General features: G+C 39.0%; 1 protein-coding gene across 1 annotated transcript in view; it reads left to right on the top strand.

Moving 5' to 3' along the window:
• Nucleotides 1–2,946: 2,946 nt before the first annotated feature.
• LOC143886542 (putative 26S proteasome non-ATPase regulatory subunit 3) overlaps nt 2,947–27,790 on the top strand; it is a 42,306-nt gene continuing 17,462 nt past the window's right edge. Inside the window, exons 1-3 of the mRNA XM_077390556.1 lie at nt 2,947–3,101; nt 3,212–3,300; nt 3,377–3,567. Of these exons, the coding sequence (XP_077246671.1) occupies nt 3,222–3,300; nt 3,377–3,567 (270 nt within the window). The 5' untranslated portion in view covers nt 2,947–3,101; nt 3,212–3,221. The remainder of the gene's footprint in view (nt 3,102–3,211; nt 3,301–3,376; nt 3,568–27,790) is intronic.

Below are 27,790 nucleotides of genomic sequence, written 5' to 3'. Positions count from 1 at the left end.
TTGGTTATAAAAAATGAATGGAATTAGGGATGAAAATGACACCGGGGTAATATTTAATGGGGAAATAATGCTAGAATATGTTTCCCAATTTCAAGAGGTGGTACTCTGAGTGCCCTGGTTGAAATCAAAATTTTCTGACATTTTTTAAATTAAACTTTTATATTAATTTTTTTTCATTCCCTTTATGGGGGAATTAGAATAGGATGTCGATTCCTATTCCTGAATCCAACAATCCAAACAAAGCCACAAGGTTTAGGGGCCGTTTGGATACGCGAATTTTAGAATCCAGGTTTTAGTTTGGAAACAGTTTAAAAGAGGGTTCATGATCAAGCTGTTGTATGCTGTCCGGACAACGTTTCTTGGATTTTAAGCAAGAAATCCAAGTTTCAGAAATCTCTCTCCCATCCTAAGATTTCTAAACCCTGAAAACATGGGATGGTCGTCCGCTCTCTTGTTGTCAGAAAGAAAGGCGAGAAATCAGAAAACGAGGGCTGGTCTCCTTTTTCTCGTGTCTCCCATTCATGATTTTGATGAAATTCAAGATTCTAAAATCCGTGTAACCAAACGGCCCCTTAGGGTTGGTTTGGATGCCACAATTGATCTTTATTTGCAAATAAGATTATTCGAGGTCAATCTTATTTGCAAACTTGAAAGGACTTTTGGAAGCCATTAGCAATATCATTTCTAGAACTATTATTTCCATTATTTGGAAAGTGATATTAACCTTAAAAACTATTTCCACGTAAATTTATATATACATATAATTTTTAGAGGTATCCAAAAGAGGCCCTTAACTCCATGAAAAATATATCCAATAAATACCTATATATATATAGGGCATGCATTTGCTGCGCTCGAGCACAGAAACAGGGTGGGGCCACATTTTGGGTGGCATCCAAAGCATTCATTTGATGGGCCCTTTCATGGGTAGGGTGTCCACCAAAAATCAGCTCCATTGGATCACCTTAGGGTATCCATTTGTGGCCCAACAAATGGACACCCATTGGTGATCCAATGGAGCTGATTTTTTATAGGCCCCCCATCCATGATGGGGCCTTCCAAATGAATGCTTAGGATCACCGCCCAATGGCCCCCCTGTTTCTGTGCTCGAGTGCAGCAACCATTTTCTCATATATATATATATATATATATATATATATATATATATATATATATATATATATATATATATATATATATATGAGTGTGTGTGTGTGTGTGTGTGTATTTTGAAAATTACATTAGACATAAATATATCCACACACAAAAATGTCTCTACCCAATATATTTTGCTTCTATATTGTTATGAAATTTTAATAATTTTCAATATGAAAAACACCAAGACTAAATAATATGAAAGCAAAAAAAAATAAAAATCATGAGGCTTTCATCCGTTGGAGTTGATATTAGTTTTTTAGCACTGCTAGGAAAACAAGATTCTGGAAAAGAACGGGCATCAACCATGGGAGCCACATTCACTAAAAGACAAAGGAAGAGCACAAATCCCCAATTGTCATGTCAAGCCCATTTTTATTTCCAAAACAGAGTCTCGTTTTCAATGTGCTTTCCTTGGTTTTTCAACCAAATCTACAAAATACCCCTCCATGAGAAGCAAATTTTCATAATAACGGTAGCGATCTCAAGCATATATATATATATATATATATATATATATATATATATATATGAGAAAACATTTCCTACTCTAGGTAAGACCTACACACTAGCTTAAAATACAGTGGGGGCCCATATTGTTTGGGTGATCCAAACCATTCATTTGAATGGTCCTCACATAGATAGGGTGTCTACAAAAAATCAGATCCATAGGATCATCCCAACCCTACGATTTGTGGAGGTAAAACGGACATGTATAAACCTTCACAAATTAGTCCATTTTTTGCCTCCATAGTTTGAATGGTTGGGATGATCCTATGGATCTGATTTTTTGTGGACACCCTATCTATGTGAGGACCATTCAAATGAATGGTTTGGATCACCCAAACAATGTGGGCCCCCACTGTATTTTAAGCTAGTGTGTAGGTAACTTACCTACACAAGTGTGTAGGAAATGTTTTCTCTATATATGTAACAATTGATGACTAGCCTCTCCGCTCATTCAATAAAACATCGGAGGTGAGTCTGTCGGGCAAAGGGTGTTCCACATGATACCTCCAATGGATCCAAAGTCTAAAATGCACTGCTGATCAATTTTTCTGGCAGCTGACCGATCAGCTTTTGCTTGATGAAGTATCCTCTGGCGCCATACGCTAGTCAGACAGATTCCATTCGTCACAGGTCTCATCCAATTCCCAACAGCTTAATCTTTTGGAGTAATCGGTTGCTTTCTCATGGTATCAGAGCAAAGGTCCTGAGTTCAAATCTCCTTGATATTAAAAGTCCACATGCAATGGCCAAATCAAAAAGAGGGGCCACATGTAGGCCAACCCTAAAATGTGGGGCCACAAGTGAGGGGGGATGTTAAAGTATAAAATATTAAATAACTCCAATTCCAGCTCCAACGGCTTGAGCTTTTTGAGTAATTGGTTGTTTTCACACCCATGACAGCATTAGTGATGATGGTGCTTGTTTCAAAATTCAGCCCTTAAAGTGTTTTCCTTTGCTCATTTGTAAATGACCAAGAGTGCAAATGATTTCTTAGTGAAATCACAACCCTGTTGAAGTACAAATGAGCAAAGGAAAACAGTGCTCTTTTTTATAAAATTTGTTCAGCTCAAGGGTTTGGGCAACCCGACATTTTTTATAAAATTTGTTTTTTGTAAGCTTAAAAACTCGGGTTAAGTCGGATTGAACTCGGGTTGGTTTGGGTTGGGTCGAACCTTGCCGGGTTGGAAAAAAAAGGCTTCCCGGTTGGGTCGACCGGGACCCGAACCCGACCCGAGTTGCACCCCTCCACAAAAGTAACAAAAGCACTACGTGGGGTGCGCACCTACGCACCCTGCGTAGGTTACCATGCTCTCGTGCTACTTGGTATTGAGAACAGTAGTGCTCTTTTTAACTTGCTGAGAAAGAAAAGCAAAAGAGAAAGCAAAGAAACCTGGTGGAAACCCTAGCTCTATTTTCCATTACAATCTCTCTCTCAGGTAATCAGAAGATTTCTTACAAAATCTTCCTCTCTTTCTACTCAATTTTCAGTTCTTTTCTTATCGATTCTTTTGTTTTAGGGTTTTATTTTAGGGTTTTTTTTGTTCAGATTCTTTAAAATGACTCAAGATGTAGAGATGAAAGAGCTTCAAGCTCCTTCTAATTCAGCTCCTTTACCCGTTCCTTCCACCTTGCAACGTAAGAAGAAAAACCCTAATCTCCCTTTTTTTCTGAATTTTGTGGTTTAATTTTGTTTTGGAAATTGGGGTTTTAGATTTGAAGGAGATAGCTTCACTGATCGAGACTGGTGCTTATGCCAAGGAGGTGCGTCGGATTGTCCGTGCCGTCCGCCTCACGATTGCGTTGCGGAAAAAGCTCAAGGCATCTGTGCTCTCTGCATTTCTCAATTTTGCCTTAATCCTGGCTTCTGATGCGCATTCACGGCTCTCTTTGTATCTTCCCAAGGTAAATTGCGAAATCCATGTGTTTTGATTCTCTCACAATTTTTTTTTTTTTTTTTGAATGGTATTCTCTCACAATTATTATTATCCATCTTTGCTGGAGATTTCTATTTGTTTTCCGCTTATGCAAAACTTATGATGTTGAACTGCTTATTAGAGTCGCGAGTTGGTACTAGTTGAATTTGCATTTAGATTTGTCGAAGTTAGTCAGAATAATTGGTTGGGGTAAATTTTAAGCTTCTTATGAGTACTTTTTGATGAGATTTCAATCAAGACAAACTGCTATGACTTTTTTTTATCACATCCTATCTGTGGGTGATCGGATTCAAGAACTATATAGGGCGCGTTTGGCAATAATCTCTAAAATGGCTTTAGCGTGCTTGTAGTTGCTTAGAATGAACAAAGCAAAAAAACAGGAGAAAATCTCGTTCAGTATTCACAGTATTCACAGCCCACTAAGCCCGTTTCTTTCTATTCCCATTTTATACGCGTATAAGCATGGGTTTCTGTGGAGCGACTCGGACTCGCTTCCGCTGGTTCTCATCTACCTGTTTCTGCCTGATTAAACGGGATGGAATGAGGAGCCTTGCCGAACATGCCCTTAGTTTTGCTTCCATGATGCCTTTGTTGATTTGGGACAGATGTAGTTCTAGTGTGTTTTGCTTCAAAGAGAACTCTTGGTATGGATTTCATCTTTTCGAGTAAAATTTTATACAACCTTTGAGTAACTTCTGCCGAGTAAAATTTTATACAACCTTTGAGTAACTTCTGCATATACAGATGTCCCTTTGCTATCTCTTTTGAAGCCTATTTCTGCATTTAACGAATGAAGTTATTCTGTGGTCATTATTCGGCAAACTTTAATTTTTTTTCTTCCTAATTTCAAGACTGTAAGGTTGCAACTTGCGTAGTATGAATGGGACTGGTTTTATGTACTCTAGCCCTTCTTGGCATCTTCCACTGAATTCTCTTCCTTCCCTTCCTATACAAATTTTGGTTACTTTTATGATGATGGGTAAAGAGTTCTGGCTTTTAAGGAATATGTTCCTGTACTATACTACTAGTGTCCTGAATATCAATAAACTTGGCATCGGAAGTTAGTTGGACTTGATTGGTTATATGGATTTGAAAACAATGAGTAAAAGGCTTTCAATATACCTGTGGGAAACATGGCTGGGGAGAAGAAATCCATTTTCCTCATAAGACTGCTTCCTCTGATTGTAAACTTATTTTTCCAATCTTTGAACAACTTAACCTGTCTTTGAACCTCATTTTGTTGTTGTGTTTTGTAGTCGTAGATTTTGTAGCCACTGCTAGCTATGGTCAAACCTCATAAGAAATTCATGTGTTCTTTGCTTCTTCACTTAATGTAAGTGAGATTCATACTCGTATTGGTGGAACTTGTGTGTGCCAATGTTTTTAAATACCAGGCACATATAAATTGTGATGCTAAGTCCCCAAAGGACACTCAAAATCATAATAGTAATATATCTTCGTAGTCGTTTTCTTCGCTGTAAGTTTGGATTTCTCCCTAATCTGATCTCATGGACGGAGTGTATGTGGTTCGTATTTGAATTTGTGAGGGTTGCCCTTAAATCACCATACACCATTAAATTAGCATTCCTCAATTAGGTGTGTCACGTTGGGCATGTCTACGAGTAATTTTCTGCTTCCTCAACTTCTATTGTGTTAAAGTATAAAAGATAAATAACGCCTTTCTCCAACAGCTTAAGCTTTGGAGAAGTTGGAAGTAAATGGTATCTGAGCCAAAGGTCTCAAGTTCAAACCTCCCGAGATGCAAAAATCCACATGCGATTGTTGGCCCAAAGTGGGCCCACATGTGCCACGTGTTTGCCAAGTGGGCCACACGTGCGAGGGAGTGTTAAAGTATAAAAGATAAATTACACCTTTCTCCAACAACTTAAGCTTTTGGAGAAGTTGGTAAGTTAACATATTGTATTTGTGTTTTTGGTTGGCTCTAAGAAGGCGATTAAGATTATGTTTTCTTCTTTCAAATGACCGACTTCCACCCCACCTCCCTCCCTCCCTCCCCTCTCTTTTCTCAAAATGAAAAATGAGATGAAGACCTTGGGGTCCCACAAATTGAGTGCTCAAAACAATATAACCGATGCCTTGAGGAGCAGTCTTATAAAGAACTCCATAACTGTTGATGTCTTTGGGTTTGCCTTACCTAACATCAGATTGTGGAAGACGAGTATTTTGGTAGAATTTAGAGATAATCAAAATTTACATTGTGGTGATTGGGTAGTTATTATTCAAGGGGAATTGCTTGTGCATTCCTAACTCGTCACTCCGACGACTCATCGTAAAAAATGTACATAATACGGGGTTCTTTGGGAAGAACTAGACTACTGCAAATTGCATTAGTATAGGAAAGATTCTTTTGGCCAAGCCTATACCGGGACATTTCTCTTGATTTGAAGAAGTCGAACTTGTCAAACATCGAAAGGTGCTTCCACTAATGTCGGTTTGTGCATGCTTTGACCTGCTCCAACTTGCCCTTGGTTTGAGGTTTTCATGGATTTATACTTGGTCTTTGTCGAACTTCAAGGGTTGGAGATGCATATTTTTGCCGTTGATCGGTTTTAAAAAATAACACTCCTCAATCCACGCAAACCATTACATGATGCCAAGAAAAATGTTGATTTATTTTTTAAAGTGGTGTTGAGGTACCATGGGTTACCGAGTAGGCTTATTGATGACTATTGCATCATACCCCGAGACTAAAGTTGTGAGTTCTTTTGGAACAATTTGTTGTTGAAATTTGGGGCTTCTTAAATTTAATAGCTCATATAATCCTCAAACAGATAGTCAAACACAATTAGTGAACTATATTTTGAGAAGCATGTTAATGTCTCAAGTCAATGTAATGGGAAAGTTTGGAAATTGTGATCTTGTAGTTCCGAAGATTGAATTTGAGTTTAATTGCTCAAAGAATCACAAGGTGGGGTTTTTTCCATTCCAAGTTCTTGGCCGTAATCCTCAAGAACCACTTAATCTTACGTCGATTCCCACCCTAGGAGATTCACGCCTTAGATAGATGAGATTCGAGATAGGGTGGAGGGTTTTCCAGTTAGCTTTCAACATGTCCGAAGATTGGCTGACAGGGAGCCATATCGTTTAGCTTGTGAGGGTTTTGATAGACTGAGTTTAGTTGTGCTTGACAAGCTTCCACCTTAATTTTGGTGTTTGTGGTTCTTTTCGTCTTTGTTTTTGTTCGCCTTAGATAGATGAGATTCGAGATAAGGTGGAGGGCCCAAAAGAAACTGTTAGGTAAGAGCCTAACAATCATGTCTTTTAGGTTGATATTAGTGTTCTTACTATCAAAATGGAAGCAACCATAAGCTGAAACCTGATATTATTTTAAAAATTAAAATGGGCCTAAATTGAAATCATCATTTTCACTACATTGGGAATGGGCTTAATCTAAAATGGGCCTAAATTGGGAAACTCATATTCACTACATTGTTGAGAAAATTGTCGTTCATAGAAAACACCCATTTCTCTATACTAAAATGATAAATTATTACTTTAGTTTATCATTTATCTCTCAACTATGTAAGTTTAGTTTAGTAGACTGCGAGATTGATAGTAAACTTCAATCTTAGTGAGACATCTATTATTAAAAAATTAGGCCTGTCATCTCCGTCTCACAAATTAGTAATAGTAGTTTAGAGTCAATTTGTTTGATAAAAGAATGTGATTCCGTTCTAAGAAATATTGAAAAATGATTCTTAGAAATAAATTAAAGAATGCGATTTTAATACTGTAAGCATTCCAAAGAATATGAATAGATTCTGAGAGTTAAAGAATGCACATAAAATTTATTGAGCTCATCAGATTAATCAAATGAGATTTAGGACGTCCTTTTACAGTCAATAATTTCAGATCATCTGGAATATTCTCTTAAAATGTCCAACTCAACAATACTTATAGAGTCGTCTCACTTTTGTAACAGTACAAAATGAAAGCATTTAGTGTGAAATCACAGCGTTGTAGTATAAGGTAAAAAAAATCTCTGTTTCTTGCACTCCAAAGAATCCAACAATATTTTTGTTTTCATGTGTTTCTTTGAGAATATCAAGCTCTCTAAAATCCACAACATCATGATGGGACTTTAGGAGACGTTTTACAGCAACATTGCAGCCATGATAAGTACCTTAAGAAACAGTTGAACCATTGGTCCCTAGACCAATTATTGTATTTGAGACTCAAAGCTTAACTAAAACAACTTCATTGCTCCCACTACTTCCCTCGCCTGTATCATTGGTATTTTCTTTACTGCTATTCGATACCTTGTTGCGCATAAGACAGTTGGGGAGATGTCACATTTCACCTCCAAGAAATGACATTGGAGGAAGATTTAGAAAGAAGAAGACCCTCATTTTGTAGAGAAAAAACAAGAACATCCCTTTGTTCCTCAGCTACCTCTGTATCGGTCCTCAGCTACACCTCAGCTACATCCAGTTTTCCTCACTCCCGTTCTCTCTCTACGCGTGTGTGTTGAACGATTGAAAATAATATGGCTGTTTACATTTTGAAGAAAAGATGTTTATGAAAATCTACAATTGGGCAAATGATTGGCAAATGATTTTCAATTTAGGCCCATTTTCAATTGAGGGACCATTCTAAATTAATCAACCTCTTTTAGGACCGCCCATTGCAGTCAATAAGAGATGCTCAAGAGACTTTCAAGATAAAAGGACATGTGGCACCAAACAATATTTTCTTTTCAAAGAAAACTATTCAGCAAATTATATTCAATATTTATTTCTCACTAATATGTACTGAAGATTAATTCTAAATTGAAAATGTGTATTCCATGGTTAACAGAGGACAACTTCCCAACAACCTACAATATAGAAAAGATCACATTCAGTTAACATTTTTCAATTAACACACGCACAGATAGAGAGAAAGAGGACGGAAGAGGAGAAGTGGATGTAGCTGAGGAGGACGGATACAGAGGTAGCTGAGGAACAAAGGGATGGTCTTCTTTCTCTACAAAAGGAGGGTATTCTTTTTTCTAAGTCTTCCTCCCATGCCTTTTCTTGGAAGTGAAATGTGTCCTCTCCCCAACTGTCAAACAAATTGACTCTTGGCTTCTATTACTAATTTGTGAGAAGGACATGACATGCCTAATTTATTAATAATAGATGTTCCACTAAGCTTAGAGTTTACTATCAATCTCGTAGTCTACTAAACCGAACCTCCAGAGTTTAGAGAGAAATGATAAACTAAAGTAATAATTTATAACTTTGGTGTAGAGAAATGAGAGTTTTTTGTGAGCGTCAGTTTTCCCAACAATGTAGTGAATATGAGTTTCCCAACAATTGAAGATTTCAATTTAGGCCTATATTAGATTAGGCTCATATCAATTTTTAAATATTATCAGCTTTCAGTTTATGACTGTTTACATTTTGATAGGAAGAACACTATTGTTAGGCTCTTACCTAACAATTACTTTTGAGCCCCATGTTTGGCACATGGACATGATTTGGGCCATTTATTCCAACAAGTAAACACAAAGTCCAGCCCCCTGTTTTGATTTTTGGAATGACCTTTGATAAAAGAACTAGCGTGGCTGATTCCTTTGGCATGGTCAAATGAGAAGATAGATTGGAATGTCATATTTCAGAGGAGGTATTATGACTGGGAGGTGGACATGGTCACCTCCTTCATGAGTAGAATTAATTTAGTATACCTTAGGACACAGGGAACTGATAAAAGAATTTGGCTAAGAAAGATAGATTATCCCTCATTTTTTATAATTATATGATTGGTTAAGCGATTCCTTCGCCCTCTAGAAAGGCCTGGAGCTCATAGGCCCCTCAGTGAGTTGACTTTCCGTGGGACGGCGTGTCTTGATAAAATCCTCAACACTTCATTCCTCGGTGAGCAATCAGAGCAAATGGGCTCTTGATGCGGTGGTGTGAGCGCTTAAGTCTTTGGGCTTGGCAGAGCGGAGCATGGCTAGAACTAGCCTCGCCTCCAGATGGCTTTAGCAGCCTTGCAGAACTTTGGTCATGCGGATTAGTTTATGGCATAGGTCTATGATGCCGCAATCTTGAAAATGGTCCCTTGATGCCAGGTCGTGAGACTTGTCGCATTTGTGCATGGCATCGATATGCCTCGCACTGGATGGACTTGCACTAAGCCTGAGGGCCTAGTGTTCGATGAACTCGTGATGCTGGCTGATCACGATGTGGCTTTAACGTTGTTCACGGTAAGAGCAAAGCTTACAACCTGGATGGGCTTGGACAGTCTGGAGATCGTGAGCATAAGAGACGCATAAAGAGGTGTTGGGCTTGTAGGGCCTTCAGGACTGGTAAAGGCTAGCCTTAGCATATACGTATGTTGGGGCGCTGCACAAGTTTGTCCGCTAGAAAAAAGAAAAGGTCCATCTTCGTCATAGACCAACAAACCCGTTTCAATCATTGTATGTTTTGTATCATTGATACTTGGTTTATCAATCACCTTCTGATCAATTTAGAATTAGGATCTGATTCTAAATTGATCAAATCGGGTTGATTTGGAAATCTCTCCCTTGTTTTAATTTCTCTTCCGCTTTTGACCTTTGGAATGGATGGAGGGAAGTGTGTTCTAGTGCCAAATTTTCTATCCCTATTGTTCAAAGTTAGAAGCCTCCGTGTAAGGGATTTCTTAAACTTAACTTCGATGGCTCTTGCCTTGGCAACCTGGGACCGGGTGGTATTGGGGGGTTTCTTAGAGATGACAAAGGAGTGGTTAGATGGACCTTTGCTAGATCCTTGGGAGTAGTGGATTCTAATGAGGAGGAAGTCCGGGTGGTTCATCGTGGTATGAAGTTATTGGAGGGGAAGGATTTTAATTGTGTTGTGGTGGAAGGCGACTCCATTAACGTTATTCGATGGTTAGCGGGGTCTCACATTTTTCCTTGGCGTTTCGTGGACTTCTTCAATGAGATAGAAGACACTGTCGGCTCCTCTCGTATCTCTTTTCGTCATATTAGAAGTTCGGCGGACGGAGTTGCAGACAAACTAGCAAAAAGCAGAGTTCACTTGGAGGCTTTAGAGAAATATGACTTTCTTCCACCTTGAGGGTTGAGGATTTTTGTAATTTTTATTTTCCTATTCTATTGTATATATTGTATTTTTTTGACCATCTCGGTCCTATTAATGAAATTTTACCATTCAAAAAAGAAAAGAAAAGAAAGATACCTTCTTTAGACTCAAGTAAGGTTTCTAATAAACATTCTCGACTTTATAAACAAGAGTTTTATTTGCGAAAAAATTAAGCTAATTATAAAAGATAATCTTTCAAATAGTAAAGTTTCCTAAGAATCTTTTTCTGCTTGCTTTTTGGAATTAGACTTTCGGTGTCAAGAGATGCGGTTCAGCGGTTGCATCACACTTTAATCCACAATGATTACAAGGAAAATCGCAACATCATCTTAATGGTTTAACTTTTTTATTTTGAATGGCGATGGTTTAACTTCTATTATGGCATTCAAAAGAGGATGTAAAAAAACATTCCCTCTATCAGAGGGAATTCATGTCTGAGAGATGATATGTTCAGTTTTCATCATGAGGTGGTCAAGATGAATATTGTATTCTCGGTCATGTTATTAGATGCCCACAAATTCTAGTAATTCAAATCCATTACTGAGTTCACTTTGCTATGAGAATGAAATACTTGCTGATTTTTTAGCGAATGGCTGACATAGAATTAGGGAGTCTCAAATAAGTCTTAGGAGCCCTGCTGAGCCAAGTTGACTTGGCCATGTTTCAAGTCAATATAAGTGTTTTTGCACATTGATTGAAAGCTGTTAGGCCTCTGCCTTCTGGCACCTCTGTTTTATCGTAGCCTTCTCTTTAATAAATTCTTGCTTAGTGAAAAGAAAAACACTGTTCAGAAGCAATGACTTGTATGGCTTCTAGCTAGTCTTCTAATCATTTCAGCCTACTGAGTGCCATGATGCATGAGTAGATTATTTCCCTGGTTTCATTGGATCTAGCTTATGCCTCATGGATATATTGTGAGCACAGTTTTCATCTATGATTTAGCCGACACTTCGAATTTATTGCAGACACACGTGTCCTGCCGTGTCCGACACGACCCGCGTGTCCACCTGTGTCGACACTCCTTTGGACACTTTTAAATGTATTGCTACAAGTGTTAGACTCAATGTGGGTGTGTGGACATGTTTTTGAGTCGTGTTAAGTATGACATTTTGTTTTATTATTGCATATTGTGTTTACCTCTTTTCTTATTAACTCTTCTTTTATTATAAACTCTTTTTAGCTCTTCTTTAACTGTATTTGTTGTTTTATCATACATATACTTTCTATTTTAGCCGTGTCCCCGTTTCTAAATTTTGGTGGTTTGCCGTGTCCGACACTCCGTGTCCGTGTCGACAGGTGACACCCGTGTCCGTGTCCACAAATCATAGGTTTTCAAGCATGACCACTGAAATGCAAGTAGGCTAATTCTTGATTATGGTAGTGAAAAAGAAGCTGGGTTTGATGTTAGGGATAGATGTAGACTTCATGTATTGAATCCATAGAGAATCTGATTACTAATTTTCCCGGAGACATCTAATCCATAACTAGAGTGTTTATGCAGCCATGTATTTTGTGGATTGGTTTATTTGAGTAGTCTTCACTTCATTAAGATGGATGGAGTCTGTTGATGTAATGATGCTATCTTGGGCATGTATAACATAGTGATAGAGATCTCCATATCTACCACATGACATCCAGATTGATCATTGTTTATGTCCATGATCCTTGCGTCTAGTTTCTGCAATCGATGCTATACGTGGGTTCGACCCCGATTGATACTTTTAAGGCTTATCACGTTATATGGATGCATGCTATTTTGTTAGCCTTGGGGGAACTGATATTTTTTAGACGAGCACATGAATTCTTTCTTTTATTGGAGAAATCGCTACCTGGTGATATTAAGCCCGCATTTGAGTCCTCTTTATTTTGTAGTAGTTTGTCCGTGATTAACTCGTTGTGTGTATTTCAGAGATGTCATTATTTTAGTTTTTTATTCTTTATCAGCACTTAAAGAAAACCCCAACTAGTTTGGGACAAAGGCTTAGTTGAGTTGAGTATACTTTATCAGCACTTAACATTATACAAGAGAAACAGAAGGATATGAAGGTATGCAATAACTATAGCAACGATCAACATAACACTACACAGGAATCACATCCCCTTATATAAATTACCTGGTCATATAAAATTGAAAATCTACAATTGGGCAAACAATTGGCAAATGATTGAAAATCTACAAATTAGAATTTGTTTTCCTCACCATCTTAAATCATATAAGATGTTCAACCATAAACATCTTTTCTTCAAAATGTAAACAACCTATTTTCAATTTAGGCTCTCTGATGCTTAAGCTGTTCCAGTCTAGAGCGAGTCTTTGCAATTCCTATGGTAAATTGCGAAATCCATGTGTTTTGATTCTCTTACAATTATTATTTTCCATCTTTGCCGGAGATTTCAATTTGTTCTCTGCTTATGCAAAACTTATGATGGTGAACTCTTTATTAAGTTATTAGAGTTGCGAGATGGTACTAGTGGAATCTGCATTTAGATTTGTTAAATTTAGTCAGAATAATGGGTTGATGTAAATTTTAAGCTTCTCCTGATTACTTTTTAATGAAATTGCAATCAAGACAAACTGTTATGCCTTTTTTTTATCACATCCCCTCTGTGGGTGATCGGATTCAAGAACGATTTAGGTCGCATTTGGCAACCATCTCTAAAATGGCTTTAGCGTGTTTGCAGTTGCCGAGAATGAACAAAGCAAAAAAAGAGGAGAAAATTTCGTTCAGTATTCACGGTATTCACGGCCCACTAAGCCCATTTTTTATTCCCATTTTATACGCGTATGAGCATGGGATTCTGTGGAGCGACTCGGACTCGCTTCCACAGGTTCTCATCTTACCCGTTTCTGCTTGATAAACGGGATGGAATGAAAACTGAAAAGCCTTGCCGAACACGCCCTTAGTTTTGCTTCCATGATGCTCTTGTTGATTTGGGACAGATGTAGTTCTGGTGTGTTTTGCTTCAAAGAGAACTCTTGGTATGGATTTCATCTTTTCTAGTAAAATTCCATACAACCTTTGAGTCACTTCTGCGTCTACAGATGTGCCTATGCAATCTTTTACGAAGCCTAATTCTGCATTTAACGAATGAAGTTATGCTGTGGTGATTATTTGGCAAACTCAAAATTTCTTTCTTCCAAATTTCAAGACTGTAAGGTTGCAACTTTCGTAGTCAGAATGGGACTGGTTTTATGTACTCAAGCCTTCTTAGGATCTTCCACTGACTGCTCTTCCTTCCCTTCGTATACACATTTTGGTTACTTTTATGATGATGGGTAAAGAGTTCTGGCTTTTAAGGAATATGTGCCTGTAGTATACTACTAGTTTCCAGAATATCTATAAACTTGGCATTGAATGCTAGTTGGACTTGATTGGTTATATGGATTTGAAAACAATGAGTAAAAGGCTTTCAATATACCTGTGGGAAACATGACTGGGGAGAAGAAATCCATTTTCCTCATAAGACTGCTTCCTCTGATTGTAAACTTATTTTTCCAATCTTTCAACATCCTAACCTGTCTTTGAACCTCATTTTGTTAATGTGTCTTCTAGTCGTAGATTTTGCAGCCACTGCTAGCTATGGTCAAATCTCAGAAGAAATTCATGTGTTCTTTGCTTGTTCACTTAATATAAGTGAGATTCATACTCGTATTGGTGGAACTTGTGTGTGCCAATGTTTTTTAAATACCAAGCATACATAAATTGTGATGCTAAGTCTTCAAAGGACACTCAAAATCATAATAGTAATATATCTCCGTAGTCGTTTGCTCCCTGTAAGTTTGGATTTCTCCCTAATCTGATCTCATGGACGGAGAGTATGTGGTTCATATTTGAATTTGTGAGGGTTGCCTTTAAATCACCATACACCATTAAATTAGCATTCCTCAATTAGGTGTGTCACATTGGGCATGTTTACCATTAATTTTCTACTTCCTCAACTTCTATTGTATTTGTGTTTTTGACTGGCTCTAAGAAGGCGATTAAGATTATGTTATCTTCTTTCAAATGACCTACTTCCACCCCAACCCCAACCCCCTCCCTCCCCCCTCTTTTCTCAAAATGGAAAATGAGATGAAGACCTTGGGGTCCATCTCACTGCACCTTCTATATAAGATAATGTTATCTTCATTTGAATGACCTACCACCCCGCCACCCTCACTCCCTACCTATGTCTCAAAAAGAGTGAAATTAATGGTAAATCTGCTCTCTATTTGGATCATGAGGTGTTGTGCTTATGATTCGAGTTATAATTAGTGAGACATTAAGTGGTGCTATACTTAATCATTCACTTATGATTCCGAGTTATATACTATTGCTAGAGATTTGAAATTTTGGAGGCACTATTTGATACATAGGGAGTTTTCTTTCTTTTCTCTTAAGCACAAATTGAGTGCTCAAAACAATATAACCAATTCCTTGAGTAGTAGTCTTCTACTGAACTCCATAACTATTGATGTCTTTGGGTTTGACTTACCTAACATCAGATTGTGGAAGACGAGTATTTTGGCAGAATTTAGAGATACTCCAAATTACATTGTGGTGATTGGGTATTTATTATTCATTGGGAATTGCTTGTGCATTCCTAATACGTCGCTCCGACGACTCATCGTAAAAAATGTACATAATACGGGGGTTCTTTTGGAAGAACTAGACTATTGCAAATTGCATTAGTATAGGATAGATTCTTTAGGCCAAGCCTATACCAAGACATTTCTCTTTATGTGAAGAAGTGTCGAACTTGTCAAACATCGAAAGGTGCTTCCACTAATGCCGGTTTGTGCATGCTTCGACCTGCTCCAACTTTTCCTTGGTTTGAGGTTTTCATGGATTTATACTTGGTCTTCGTCGAACTTCAAGGGTTTGTGATGCATATTTTTGTTGTTGATCGGTTTTTAATGATAGCACTCCTCATTCCATGCAAACCTATACATGATCCCGGTAAGAATGCTGATTTATTTTTTAAAGTGGTGGTGAGGTACCATGGGTTACCGAGTAGGCTTATTGATGACTATTGCATCATACCCCGAGACTAAAGTTGTGAGTTCTTTTGGAACAATTTGTCTCCGAAATTTGGGGCTTCTTATAAATTTAGTAGCGCATATCATCCTCAAACAGATAATCAAACACAATTAGTGAACTTTATTTTGAGAAGCATGTTAATGACTCAAGTCTAAGTAATGGGAAATTTTGGAAATTGTGATCTTATAGTTCCGAAGATTGAATTTGAGTTTAATTGCTCAAAGAATCACAAGGTGGGTTTTTTTTTCATTCCAAGTTCTTGGCCGTAATCCTCAAGGACCACTTAATCTTACGCCGATTCCCACCCTTGGAGATTCATGCCTTAGATAGATGAGATTCGAGATAGGGTGGAGGGTTTTCCAGTTGGCTTTCAGCATGTTCGAAGATTGGGTGACAGGGAGGCAGATCGTGTAGCTTGTGAGGGTGTTGAGTTTAGTTATGCTTGACAAGCTTCCACCTTAATTTCGGTGTTTGTGGTTCTTTTCATCTTTGTTTTTGTTCTCTCTTTTGTATTGCACTGACCAACTCAGTTGCAGGTGATTTTTTCTTATTTAATAAAATTCTTGCCATTTCAAAAAAAAAAGAAAGAAAAAGGAAAGAAACAAGGACAAACCTGACAAGTCCAATGCCTCAAGCATTACCAATGAACAGAAGATTCCTGGTGAGGCTATTTTACTTCCAGCTAGAAGGTGAGATTACATGCCATAAGTTAACCACCCTATGGGGTCGTTAAGAATAACGAAGTCTTCGGCACACATGTACTCGTCGTTGATCTCTATGACTCGGTGGCTGCAAAACTCCGGATTGCCTAGTATTTACAAAGGCGAGATAACTATATTACAAAAGGGCTTGAATCCAATTTACCTTTTGGGAAGAACCTATAGTTTTACGGCTCTGCCACCATCGCTTTATCGTTCCTCTTCTTAGCCCCAAAACCCGTATACGGCGAACTAGTGTATTGAGAGGGTTTCTTTTTCCTCAAACCCAGCTTCACTCCTCTCTCAATACTCCAAACTTTCGGAGCCACAGGTTTCGGTGGAGTGTCATGGATGGAAATTACTACCCGCTCTATTTCCTCCTGTCAGTCTTGGCTTCCAAAAACGATCAATTGCAGGTCATTCCCTCCATCTAGACCTTCACCTTCAACCTCCTCCGGTGGATCCTGGCTGTGAGTGATGACCAACCCTCGGTCATCCCCTCCTTCCATCATCTCCCCCTCTCCTTCATCTCCATCCTCCCCTTCGGCCGCCTCCTCCCCTTCGGCCTCCTTTCTACCCGAGGCCTTCATCCTCTTCAACTCAGCTACTTCATTTTTAAGTTGTCTTACCCTCTCCACTAAGAAATTGAATTCGGCCCTGCTTATAGACTTCTCCTCTCCATACTCTTCCTTCTCTTCCTTATCAGCTTCTCTTTCTGTCTCTCTTCTTCTCTTAACAGCTATGCTCCTCTGAAAAACGAAAATGAAAAGTTAATAACATATGATATGATATAGTAATTGAAAATGGACTTAAAAGACCGTATTAGTAGACTCAAAGACGCTATCGTTGCTTCCTTTGAAATCGAATGTCTTGGAGGCTATCCTTGTCTTCGACACCTTCTATCTTATAAACCTACGAACAATAAATGAAATTTAGATAACTTGAATATAACGAACCTATGTAAGCAAGAGAGTGATGTTCTTTACCACTGAGATCGGAGTTAGCATCATCTGCGATCACAACATTATCGACATCGTCGACATCATCTGCTACGACAGATAGGAGGCCATCTTCTCGAGGAAGAGGAGGATCATCAACATTATCTGCTACTACGGAATCAAGGAAGAGGAGGATCGTCGACATTGTCGACATCATCTGCTACGATGGATAGGAGGCCATCTTCTCGGGGAAGAGATACTAGGGCACCTCACAACCTGAAATTGAATAGTTCATTTGGGCTAGAAGAAGTAAGTACTAGGGGGGTACAGAAGCTTTAGGTCTACCTGGGTCTTCTTTAACTTCCCATCACGGATCAGGCTAATAAGGGTTGTCTGCTCCTGCCTCCGTGTATTGATCCTCGCGGTCCACTTCAATAGGCGTGGACGCGCATCTGGAACTGAAGGTTCCCATAAGGTAGTATGCTCGAATAGCCACACCTGGAATGAAGACGGAAGAAGGGGCATACAACCCTTTCATTTCCATCAAATCCCCCTCTTTAACGTTTTTCTTTTAACGTTAAATCCCCCTTTCACTTGGCGCAGATATCATTTTCATCAAATCCCCCATTCACTTTTACCTTTCTCTAAGAAAATGGCAGCTCTCACTCCCTTTGCCTTTCAATTAACTTTTCCTTTTACCTTCCGTGGAGAAAAAACCCCACGGATGAAAATGGCTATTTACGGGAGAATCCAAATGCTTTCTTTCAACTCAAAAATCAACTCAAAAGCACCAAAGTTCTACTCATTATTGGCTGCAAGGGAGGGCAAGGTAAAAGTGAGACTATTTACTTTAGGGCAATGATTTTTTCCCCCCATCTACTTTAGGGCAATGATATTTTCCCCCCATCTGATGGATATTCCCCCCCTTTAACAGAAATCGTTAACTTTTAAAGCATTTGGAGTTAACAGTTGCACCTCCCCACCTTCATATATCCTAACAATATCTGTTAACGGCCGGGGAGGGGGGGGGGGGGGGCAATATCCATCAGGGGGGAAAGATTACTGTCCTTACTTTATTAGGAAAGCTATCTTGCTAGTTGCCGACATTTGCAATATCTTGCTAGCTGACAAGATATGCAAAATGCGCAAAATGCCAAGATTTGCTAGTGTATTTGTTAAGGATTTGTGTTTTTCTTACAAAATTGGATTTCCAAAGGCAGCTTACGTGCCTTTATTAGCTCATTCCATATTCATTTATTGATTACATCATTTTGTATTTGTATTGTTTCCTCAATTACAATGGTGTAATCAATACAATAGAAAAGCAATAAATACAAAATGGGAAACAATACAAATACATAATGGTGTAATCAATATAATAGGAAAGCAATAAATACAAAATGGGAAACAATACAGATACACAGCTATATTGGAGAAACCGTATGAAGCAATAAATGAATATGGAAGGAGCTAATAAAGGCATGTAAGCTGCCATTTTCTTAGAGAAAGGTAAAAGGGAAAGTCGATTGAAAGGCAAAAGGAGTGAGAGCTGCTATTTTCTTAGAGAAAGGTAGAAGTGAAAGGGGGATTTGATGGAAATGATATCTGCGCCAAGTGAAAGGGGAATTTAACGTTCAAAGAAAAATGTTAAAGATTGGGATTTGATGGAAATGAAAGGGTTGTTGCCCCTTCCTCCGTCTTCATTCTAGGTGTGGCTATTCGAGCATACTACCTTGTGGGAACCTTCAGTTCCAGATGCACGTCCACGCCTATTGAAGTGGACCGCGATGATCGATACACGGAGGAAGGGACAGACAACCCTTATTAGCCTGATTCGTTATGGGAAGCTAAAGTAGACCCAGGTTAGACCTAAAGCTTCTGTACTCCCCTAGTACTGACTTCTTCTAACCCAAATAAACTATTCGATTTCAGGTTGTGAGGTGCCCTAGTACCTCTTCCTCGAGAAGATAACCTCTTATCAATCGTAGCAAATGATGTCGACAATGTTGACGATTCTCCTCTTCCTCGAGAAGAGGGCCTTCATTCCGTCGTAGCAGATGACGTCGACGATCCTCCTCTTCCTCGAGAAGAGGGCCTCCTATCTGTCGTAGCAGATGATGTCGACGATGTCGACAATGTTGTGATCGCAGAGGGTACTACTTTGATCTCAGTGGTAAGGAATATCACTCTCTTGCTTACATAGGCTCGTTATATTCAAGTTATCTAAATTTTCTTTATTGTTCGTAGGTTTATAAGATAGAAGGTGTCGAAGACGAGGATAGCCTCCAAGACATTTGGATTTCAGAGGAAGCAACTATAGCGTCTCTGAGTCTACTGGTACGGTCTTTTAAGTCCATTTTCAATTACTATATCATATCATATGTTATTAACTTTCCATTTCCGTTTTTCAGAGAAGCGTAGCTGTTTAGAGAAGAAGAGGGACAGAAAGAGAAGCTGATAGGGAAGAGAAGGAAGAGTATGGAGAAGAGAAGTCTATAAGCAGGGCCGAATTCAATTTCTTAATGGAGAGGGTAAGACAACTTGAAGATGAAGTAGTTGAGCTAAAGATGATGAAGGCCTCTGGTAGAAATGAGGCTGAAGGGGAGGAGGCTGAAGGGGTGGATGGAGATGAAGGAGAGGGGGAGATGATGGAAGGAGGGGATGACCGAGGGTTGGTCATCATTCACAGCCAGGATGCACCGGAGGAGGTTGAAGGTGAAGGTCCGGATGGAGGGAACGATCGACAGTTGGTCATTTTTGGAAGCCAAGACCATCAGGAGGGAATAGAGCTGGTAGTAATTTCCATCCATGACACTCCACCGAAACCTGTGGCTCCGAAAGTTTGGAGTATTGAGAGAGGAGTGAAGGTGGGTTTGAGGAAAAACAAACCCTTTCAATACACTAGTTCGCCGTATACGGGTTTTGGGGCTAAGAGGACGAACGATAAAGCGATAGTGACAGAGCTGCAAAACCGTCGGTTGGTCGGACCCCTTCTTGCGCTTCCCAAAAGGTAAATTGAATTCAAGCCCTTTTGTAATATAGTTATCTAGCCTTTGTAAATGCTAGACAATACGGAGTTTTGCAGCCGCCGAGTCATAGAGATCAACGACGAGTAGAGGTGTGCTGAGAATCACTTCGCTTGTATTGCTTCTGTAGGATTGTTTAACTGACGAGAGCTACGATGGCCCTGAGTCCGTTGAGAAGTACATCAGGCGCTTGAATGACTTCCCGCCAGATAGCCTAAAAAGGGTCCTCTTGCCGGTGCATGTCCCTCGGCATTGGATTCTTCTGGTCCTCGATATGGTCGACGGAAAGTTCTACATTTTCAACTCCTTGAAATATGTTAAGTATTTGACAGAGGTTCTACCATTGGTGAGATCGAGTCTCACCTTCCTTGGTTAAATTTGTAAGTACATAAAACCGTTACCCTGTAATGATTGTTTCATTGGTTCGATACCTCAAGGGGCTATACTTACATAAGTGGAAGGTGGATGTAAGTTTCGAGTGGAAGAACTTGACAAGAGGCCCATACAGAAATACTTTAGCTCCAAATCAGCCCACTTATTGGGTACCAATATGAGGAAAGCTCTTGGATGTTAGATAATGGGAAGAGAGACTGCAAAATGGAAAGAAAGAGAGTTCCATTGCCCTAAAACCCTCCCTTCTCTTTCCCAATACAAATGCCATATTTTCCATATTTTTTTTGAATGATGAAAGCATTAATAAAGCAACAAAAACAAGGAGACCAATAGAGGATCCCACTACGTCAAGACCACTCCTTCCTGCAATAGCTCACCCAAATCACTTTTTAGGATCTATAGAAAATAGTCACTGAAATGTGCGCTCGAAAATAGGGAGGTTTGTCGTCCACTGGACAGCCAAAAACAAGATTTACCTTTGAATGTTGCACGTGCTGCTAGATACCCCCCACGGCACACACACACACACACACACCCCCACACTTTTTTTTTTAAATGGGCTGCTAGTACACCTTTAAATACTCTCTGGTTCCTTTCCTTCCATATCAATAAGAGTGAAGCAGCTAGGAAAAGATTTCAAAGGAATCAACCTAAGGCCAAGGGGTGTAATCCAAGTCCTCAAAAAGATTCAATATGACTAGGAAGAACACAAATGACTCCAAAAAGACCAATGAAAAAAATACCAAATTATAGAAAAGATTCTTTTGGCCAAGCCTATACCGGGACATTTCTCTTGATGTGAAGAAGTGTCAAACTTGTCAAACATCCAAAGGTGCTTCCACTAATGCCGGTCTGTGCATGCTTTAACCTGCTCCAACTTCCCTTGGGTTGAGGTTTTCATAGATTTATTCTTGGTCTTCGTCGAACTTCAAGGGTTGGAGATGCATATTTTTGTCGTTGATCGGTTTTTAAAGATAGCACTCCTCATTCCATGAAAACCTACATGATGCTGGTAAGAATGCTGATTTATTTTTTAAAGTGGTGTTGAGGTACCATGGGTTACCGAGTAGGCTTTTTGATGACTATTGCATCATACCCCGAGACTAAAGTTGTGAGTTCTTTTGGAACAATTTGTCGCGGAAATTTGGGGCTTCTTAAATTTAGTAGCTCATATCATCCTCAAACAGATAGTCAAACACAATTGGTGAACTGTATTTTGAGAAGCATGTTAATGTCTCAAGTCAATGTAATGGGAAATTTTGGAAATTGTGATCTTGTAGTTCCGAAGATTGGATTTGAGTTTAATTGCTCAAAGAATCACAAGGTGGGTTTTTTTTCCATTCCAAGTTCTGGGCTGTAATCCTCAAGGACCACTTATTCTCACGTCGATTCTACTATTGGGAAGACAAATAAGAAGTGGATGAGTTGGTTGAAGATTTGATGGCTATTCATGAAACAAGTGAGGGCCAACATTGAGACTAACTATTTAAAGTACAAAGAGAATGCTGATTGTCATTGTTGGGGGCATATTTTTTTTTAAGTTGGTGATAAAATATGGGTGTATATTTCAAAGAAAGGTATTCTAGTGATGAGTATCATAAACTATGGGAAATTAGGATCTTGTACTTCCGAAGATTTGAGTTTGAGTTTAATTGCTCAAAGAATCACACAACGGGTTTCTTTTTTCCATTGTATGTTCTTCTTGGCTGTAATCCTCAAGGACCACTTAATCTTATGTCGACTCTACTATTGGAAGACAAGAAAGAAATGGATGAGTTGGTAGAAGATTTGATGGTTATTCATAAAACAAGTGAGAACTAACATTGAGACTAACTATGCAAAGTACGAAGAGAATGCTGGTCATCATTGTTGGCGTATTTTTTTAAGTTGGTGACGTAATATGGGTGTATCTTTCAAAAGAAAGGTATTGGCTACCATTCTCAAAGAATCTTTCAAAAGAAAGGTATTCTAGTGGTGGGTATGACAGACTTAGGCATATGAAGATTGGTCCTTGTGAAGTTTTGAAGAAGATTAATGACAATGCCTACATTGTGAAATTGCATCCGAATTTGCATGTTAGTGACAATTTCAGTATCAAACATCTTTTTCATTACTATGGAGAGCATGAAAGTGAGAACTCGAGGGTGGGTCCTTTCATGAGGGGGTGACTGATATAGTACAAGCTCACATTGAGGTTTATAATGAAGTGAAGTAGCATCTACAACAGCTAGAGCACCCTATGGTCTTAAAAACCTATACAAGAAGAGTAAAGGACAGGATGGTTCGTGACCCAATGATAGAGCCACAGCATGGGACAAGAAGAGGTGGAAGAATTACTGTTTGTGACCCTATTTTACCCCAAAATTACACTCCAGATTGGATGTAAATGGGACCCACATCCATAGTGATCTACTGGACAAAATCGGGGCTTACTCCACTATGTCACAGGGTTAAGAGGAAGGACTGAAGTTGGTTTATCTGCTTTTGAAATTAATAGTTAGATGGTCTAATTATTAGGACTGTTAGTATGCTAAGAAGAGTCCTTAGTTTAGGAGTTCTTTTATGTTTCTTTAATTTTCTTTTACAATAGCACTCGAATTAGAACTTTAGTTAGACGAACAGGAAGAGAGATTATATGTGTAATTGGGACTGCAGTTTTAAGCACTTTTGACATACATTTTGGAATAAGAGAATAGGAAGGCTTACCATTCAGAGAGAGGGAGGGAGGGAGTGAGTTGCACAGTTAAGTTCTCTGCAGGTTTTTGTTTGTAGGTTTTCTTAGAAGAGAAAATCCCAACCCTTAAAGGTTCTGTTGCGAATTTTCTGCACATTTCTGAGGGTTTTGATCTACAGTTGTAATTAACCCACGCCTGATTTATTTCTATTGTCAGGTTCATCTATTGGGATCTATTATGTACTGAGTTAGTTACTGTGGTTTTTCTTCACTAATTTATTTTTTTATATTTGATTCCAGATCTGAATTATACTGTGGATTTTTGAAAATCGAGAGCTACCCCAGTGCTTCTCAATTCAATTTTGGTAAAATCTCCATCAGAGGAGTGGTGGAAAAGGGGTGGGGGGGAGTTCATCACTCACCTGCAATCTTCATGGTCAGATCCAAGCTTTGAAAATCATAGGTAAGTAGTTTGAAGTGGTCTTTAGGCCTCAAGATCAACATGGGCAAAAACTACTTAAATGGGTGCAATGTGGAAGTGGAGATGATATGTCTTTGCAAGAGAACCTTCCCATTGCATACTTGGGCCTCTCTTTGGGGTTTGGTATTCCCCCCCAAATCCCTTTGGACTTGATTCTTGAATGGATGGAGAGGAAAAAAGTATGATCTGTTATCATTCAAAAAAGAAGAAGAATTTCTCTCCTTTGGTTGGAGGATAACTTTGATCAAAGTCTTGCCAACATTCACACCTATTTTTTTTATTTTATTTTTAATAATGCTGGCATTCACACCTATCGTATGTCATTTCAAGATATTGAATTTGGTGACTAGAATAATTAAAAAGCTTCGACAAAATTTCCTATGGGAAGGCAAAGAAGAAGAAAGCTTAAACACTTGGTCAAATGGGAGATGCTGTTTAACATCGCTATGAGGAACTAAACACCCCTTTCCAAGTGGTTTTGGAGGTTCAGATTGAGATGGAGGAATGCTATTGATGGGAAAAATGGGATTGTGCGCGCGCACGCTTGTTTGAGGAGGAGAGCGGGCGAGAGTTGTTGTTGGTTTTTTTTGAGGGGGGAGGTTGTGTTGAATCAAAAGGATAGGTAGAGGCTGAGGCCTGGGGGGAGTGGATATCCATTTGTTTAGTTAAAGACTAGTATAACAAGGGTTTTAGGTATAGGAATGGAAAATGGGGAGAACAATAGACTGTGGAAGGATTTTTTGTTAGGTAGAGTTGCTCTTTGCCAATTGCACTCAAGCCTATACAGGATGGGAAAGAAAAGAAGGTAATGTCTTGGATTGTTGTGAGAGTTTTTTTTTTTTGTGGGGTGGGGGCGGGGAGGGGGGGTGTGGTAGGCGGATGGGAGCTCTATAGAAATATAAAAAATGAGGAAATTTCATATATTACTAGCCTGTTTTGTGTCTTAGAAAAACGTTCTTTCTTCTTTCAGGTGGAGGAAGGCAAAATCACGTGAACCTGGATCCATTAGGGTCTCCCCACTAATGTCCCTTTTTCAAACTGCTGACATGCAGTTCTACCAAGTCATTTTTTTGGGATAGAATCTGGAGAGCTCGAGTCCCTCCTTGTACTACCATGATGGAGAAGATCAACACTCAAGACAGACACAATAGAAAGAGTTTGAGGCTTGCCAACAAGTGCCCCCTTGGTTAGGTTGAAGAGTCGGTCAATCACTTATTTATGTAGTTTAAGCAGTTATGGAAGATATGGAGTCGGATTCTGAAGTGGTTTGGTGTGTGCTGGGTTTTCCCTAGCACAACCTTATATAGCTATTCCAAGGATGGCATTTGATAGGGTTTGGAGCTTTCTGAACTCTGTGGTCTGTGGTCCCTCTCGCTCTGATCCGGATTGTATGGAATGTGAAAAACAGGAGAGTTGTTGAGAGCAAGAACGTGCACTTGTCCTACACCTCCGACTGAAGATCAAGTTGCTGATCATATACTTGGCAGTTTCAAACAAGATCTTTGGGGCATCTTGGTGATGGATCTTCCAAGAAATTGGAAGGAGTATCTATGGAGCAAAAGCCCAAGAAGGAAAGTCTGTGCAAGGTGGAGTCTTCCCCTTGCCGACTGCATCAAACTGAACTCTGTTGGTCGCTCGAAGGGCAACCCGGTTCCAGCAGGGATTGGCGGTATGCCTAAAGAGTGTAATGGGTTTAGTAGTCAACATGGAGGAGGGAAATATTGGAAATCCTCAGGCTCGGGGTTTCCACTGTTTGGTTGGGGGTAAATGTGGAAGGTAGTGAATAAAAAAACTAAAAAGACCAAAACGGATAAAATAAAGTTCTAAATGACATCTCTAGCCCTTTATGACTTTCTGCCTCCGTGACTCTCATTAATTGTATTTTATTATTGTTGTTCTCTCATTCTTTCTCTGTACTTGATCATCTCGATCTTTTCTTTAATATATTTGGCTACCATTTTCAAAAAAAGAAGTTCTAAATGACATCGTGTGTCCTTAGAAGTAGGAATCTTCCTCATGGGTGCTGCTCCTGCCTAGAACCATGGGATAGGTGGAAAGGGATGGGCAGTTTTCTTTATGGGACTTGGCAGAGTGGGGTCTGGGCGGTGGGTTTCCAGCATGATGATGAAGGCAGAAAGCCTTCTTCCTTCCAGCGATGCCCGGGTTTCCGGAATGGAGGGAGGGGAGGGAGGGGGACAGATGTAGGGGAAGGGAATCTCTTTTAGTCACATACCCGGAAGTGCAAATTACCTCACGAATAGACTTGCTAAGAGCGTTGTTTGCAGATCATAATTTTTTATTGGGCAATGTCTGCTCAATAATGTTCTGCCGTAACTTTACCTTTCAAAAAAAAAAAAAAATGTTCTGCCGTAACTTATTCTAATATTAATAAATTTTTTATCTCTTCGAAAAAAGAAAAATGTAGAAAAGATAAATGTAGCTCAAAGAGAAGCCATCCATGGGTCTCATTAGTGTTCATTGTTTATTTCGGGGATAAGATACCACTAGAACACTCTGTAGTGCCTGTGTATGATTTGCCAAAAATGATTATATCTTGGGTTGCAGGATATTAAATGACTCCGAACATATTTTGATCTGTAAAGTAGTTCATTCTTAAGTTGTTTTCTTTGGGAATTGGGCTTCTTTGCCTAGGTAATCCTTGTATCATATTTCCCGGCGGCTACTAGTCTCCTAACGTGAAATAAAAGTATCTTGAAAGCAAAAGACACTGTAAATCTGCACATTGATGGCAAAAAGGAAATAAAGGATCAATCCAATGAACCTGACTGGATTGAGTGATGCTGAGGCAAAAAAAGGGTTGATTCCATCTAATCATGAGGAGCAGGTAATTGTCTCATACGCCAATGGGAGATGAAGGTTTTGAAATTGAGAGATTGGATAGTAGCAGGTCGCATGGTTATATCAGTGATGCATTTGTGTTTAAAGTTTAGACAATGATTTGCATCCTAATTGCATTAGATTCTTGGAAGCAACATATTTCATAATCTGATCATAAGATCGTACTACGGAAACAAAAAATTTCTGTTCCAAGACACGGATGATATTATGATATGACAAGATTTGGCATTATGACATGCCAAAATCATGCAGTGATGAATGCAGATGCAGTGAAGAAAAGGGAGATACTGACATATTGGGAGTTGGAGTGCAACTAGATTTTCCATTATGCTTCTATATTTGGCTATGAGTGCAACTAGGTTTTCCATTATGCTTCTATATTTGGCTATGAGTGCAACTAGTATATTTGGTTATGATCCGTGGACATGGATTCATGTGCCAATTGCCGACAGTGACATATTTGGCTATGATCCGTGGACATGGATTCGTGTGCCAATTGTTGACAGTGATACGAGGTGTCCGAATCTTGAAACAGACACACCCGTACACGTTCTTGCATATAAAGTTATTGATTACTAATCATAAATTGCTTCTATAGTATTCATTTACCAAACTAATAAATCTAAGGATTAAACAACTATAAGTCTCAGAAATATGAGACAATCAAGTAATAGTGCATTCGTCAATCTAATATTGTTATCCTGAGTCTCCAATATGCATTGAGAAATAGAGACAATACTATTCGATGAATTTCATCATTGCCGGAAACTCCTTGGGAAGGTGGGTAGCATGTTTATGAAATATGAAAACAAATTTGGGGAAACGTTTCCGAAGTACATAAGAAACGCGTGGGAAACATATGGGAAACTTATATGAAACATGTGCGAAACGTATAAGAAAAGTTTTTTTTTTTTTTTTTTTTTTTTTTGAAAATGGTAGCCAATTATATTGAATATACGACTGAGATGGTCAAAGTACAGAGAGAAGCACATTAAAAGAAAAAAGTAAAAATA

This window comes from Tasmannia lanceolata, unplaced genomic scaffold, assembly GCF_043159265.1.
Source record: "Tasmannia lanceolata isolate RefF3 unplaced genomic scaffold, GAP_Taslan_0.1 ptg000011l, whole genome shotgun sequence".
Lineage (NCBI taxonomy): Eukaryota > Viridiplantae > Streptophyta > Magnoliopsida > Canellales > Winteraceae > Tasmannia > Tasmannia lanceolata.
The sequence above is the reverse complement of the archived record's forward strand: the minus strand, read 5'-3'. Positions and strand labels throughout refer to the sequence as shown.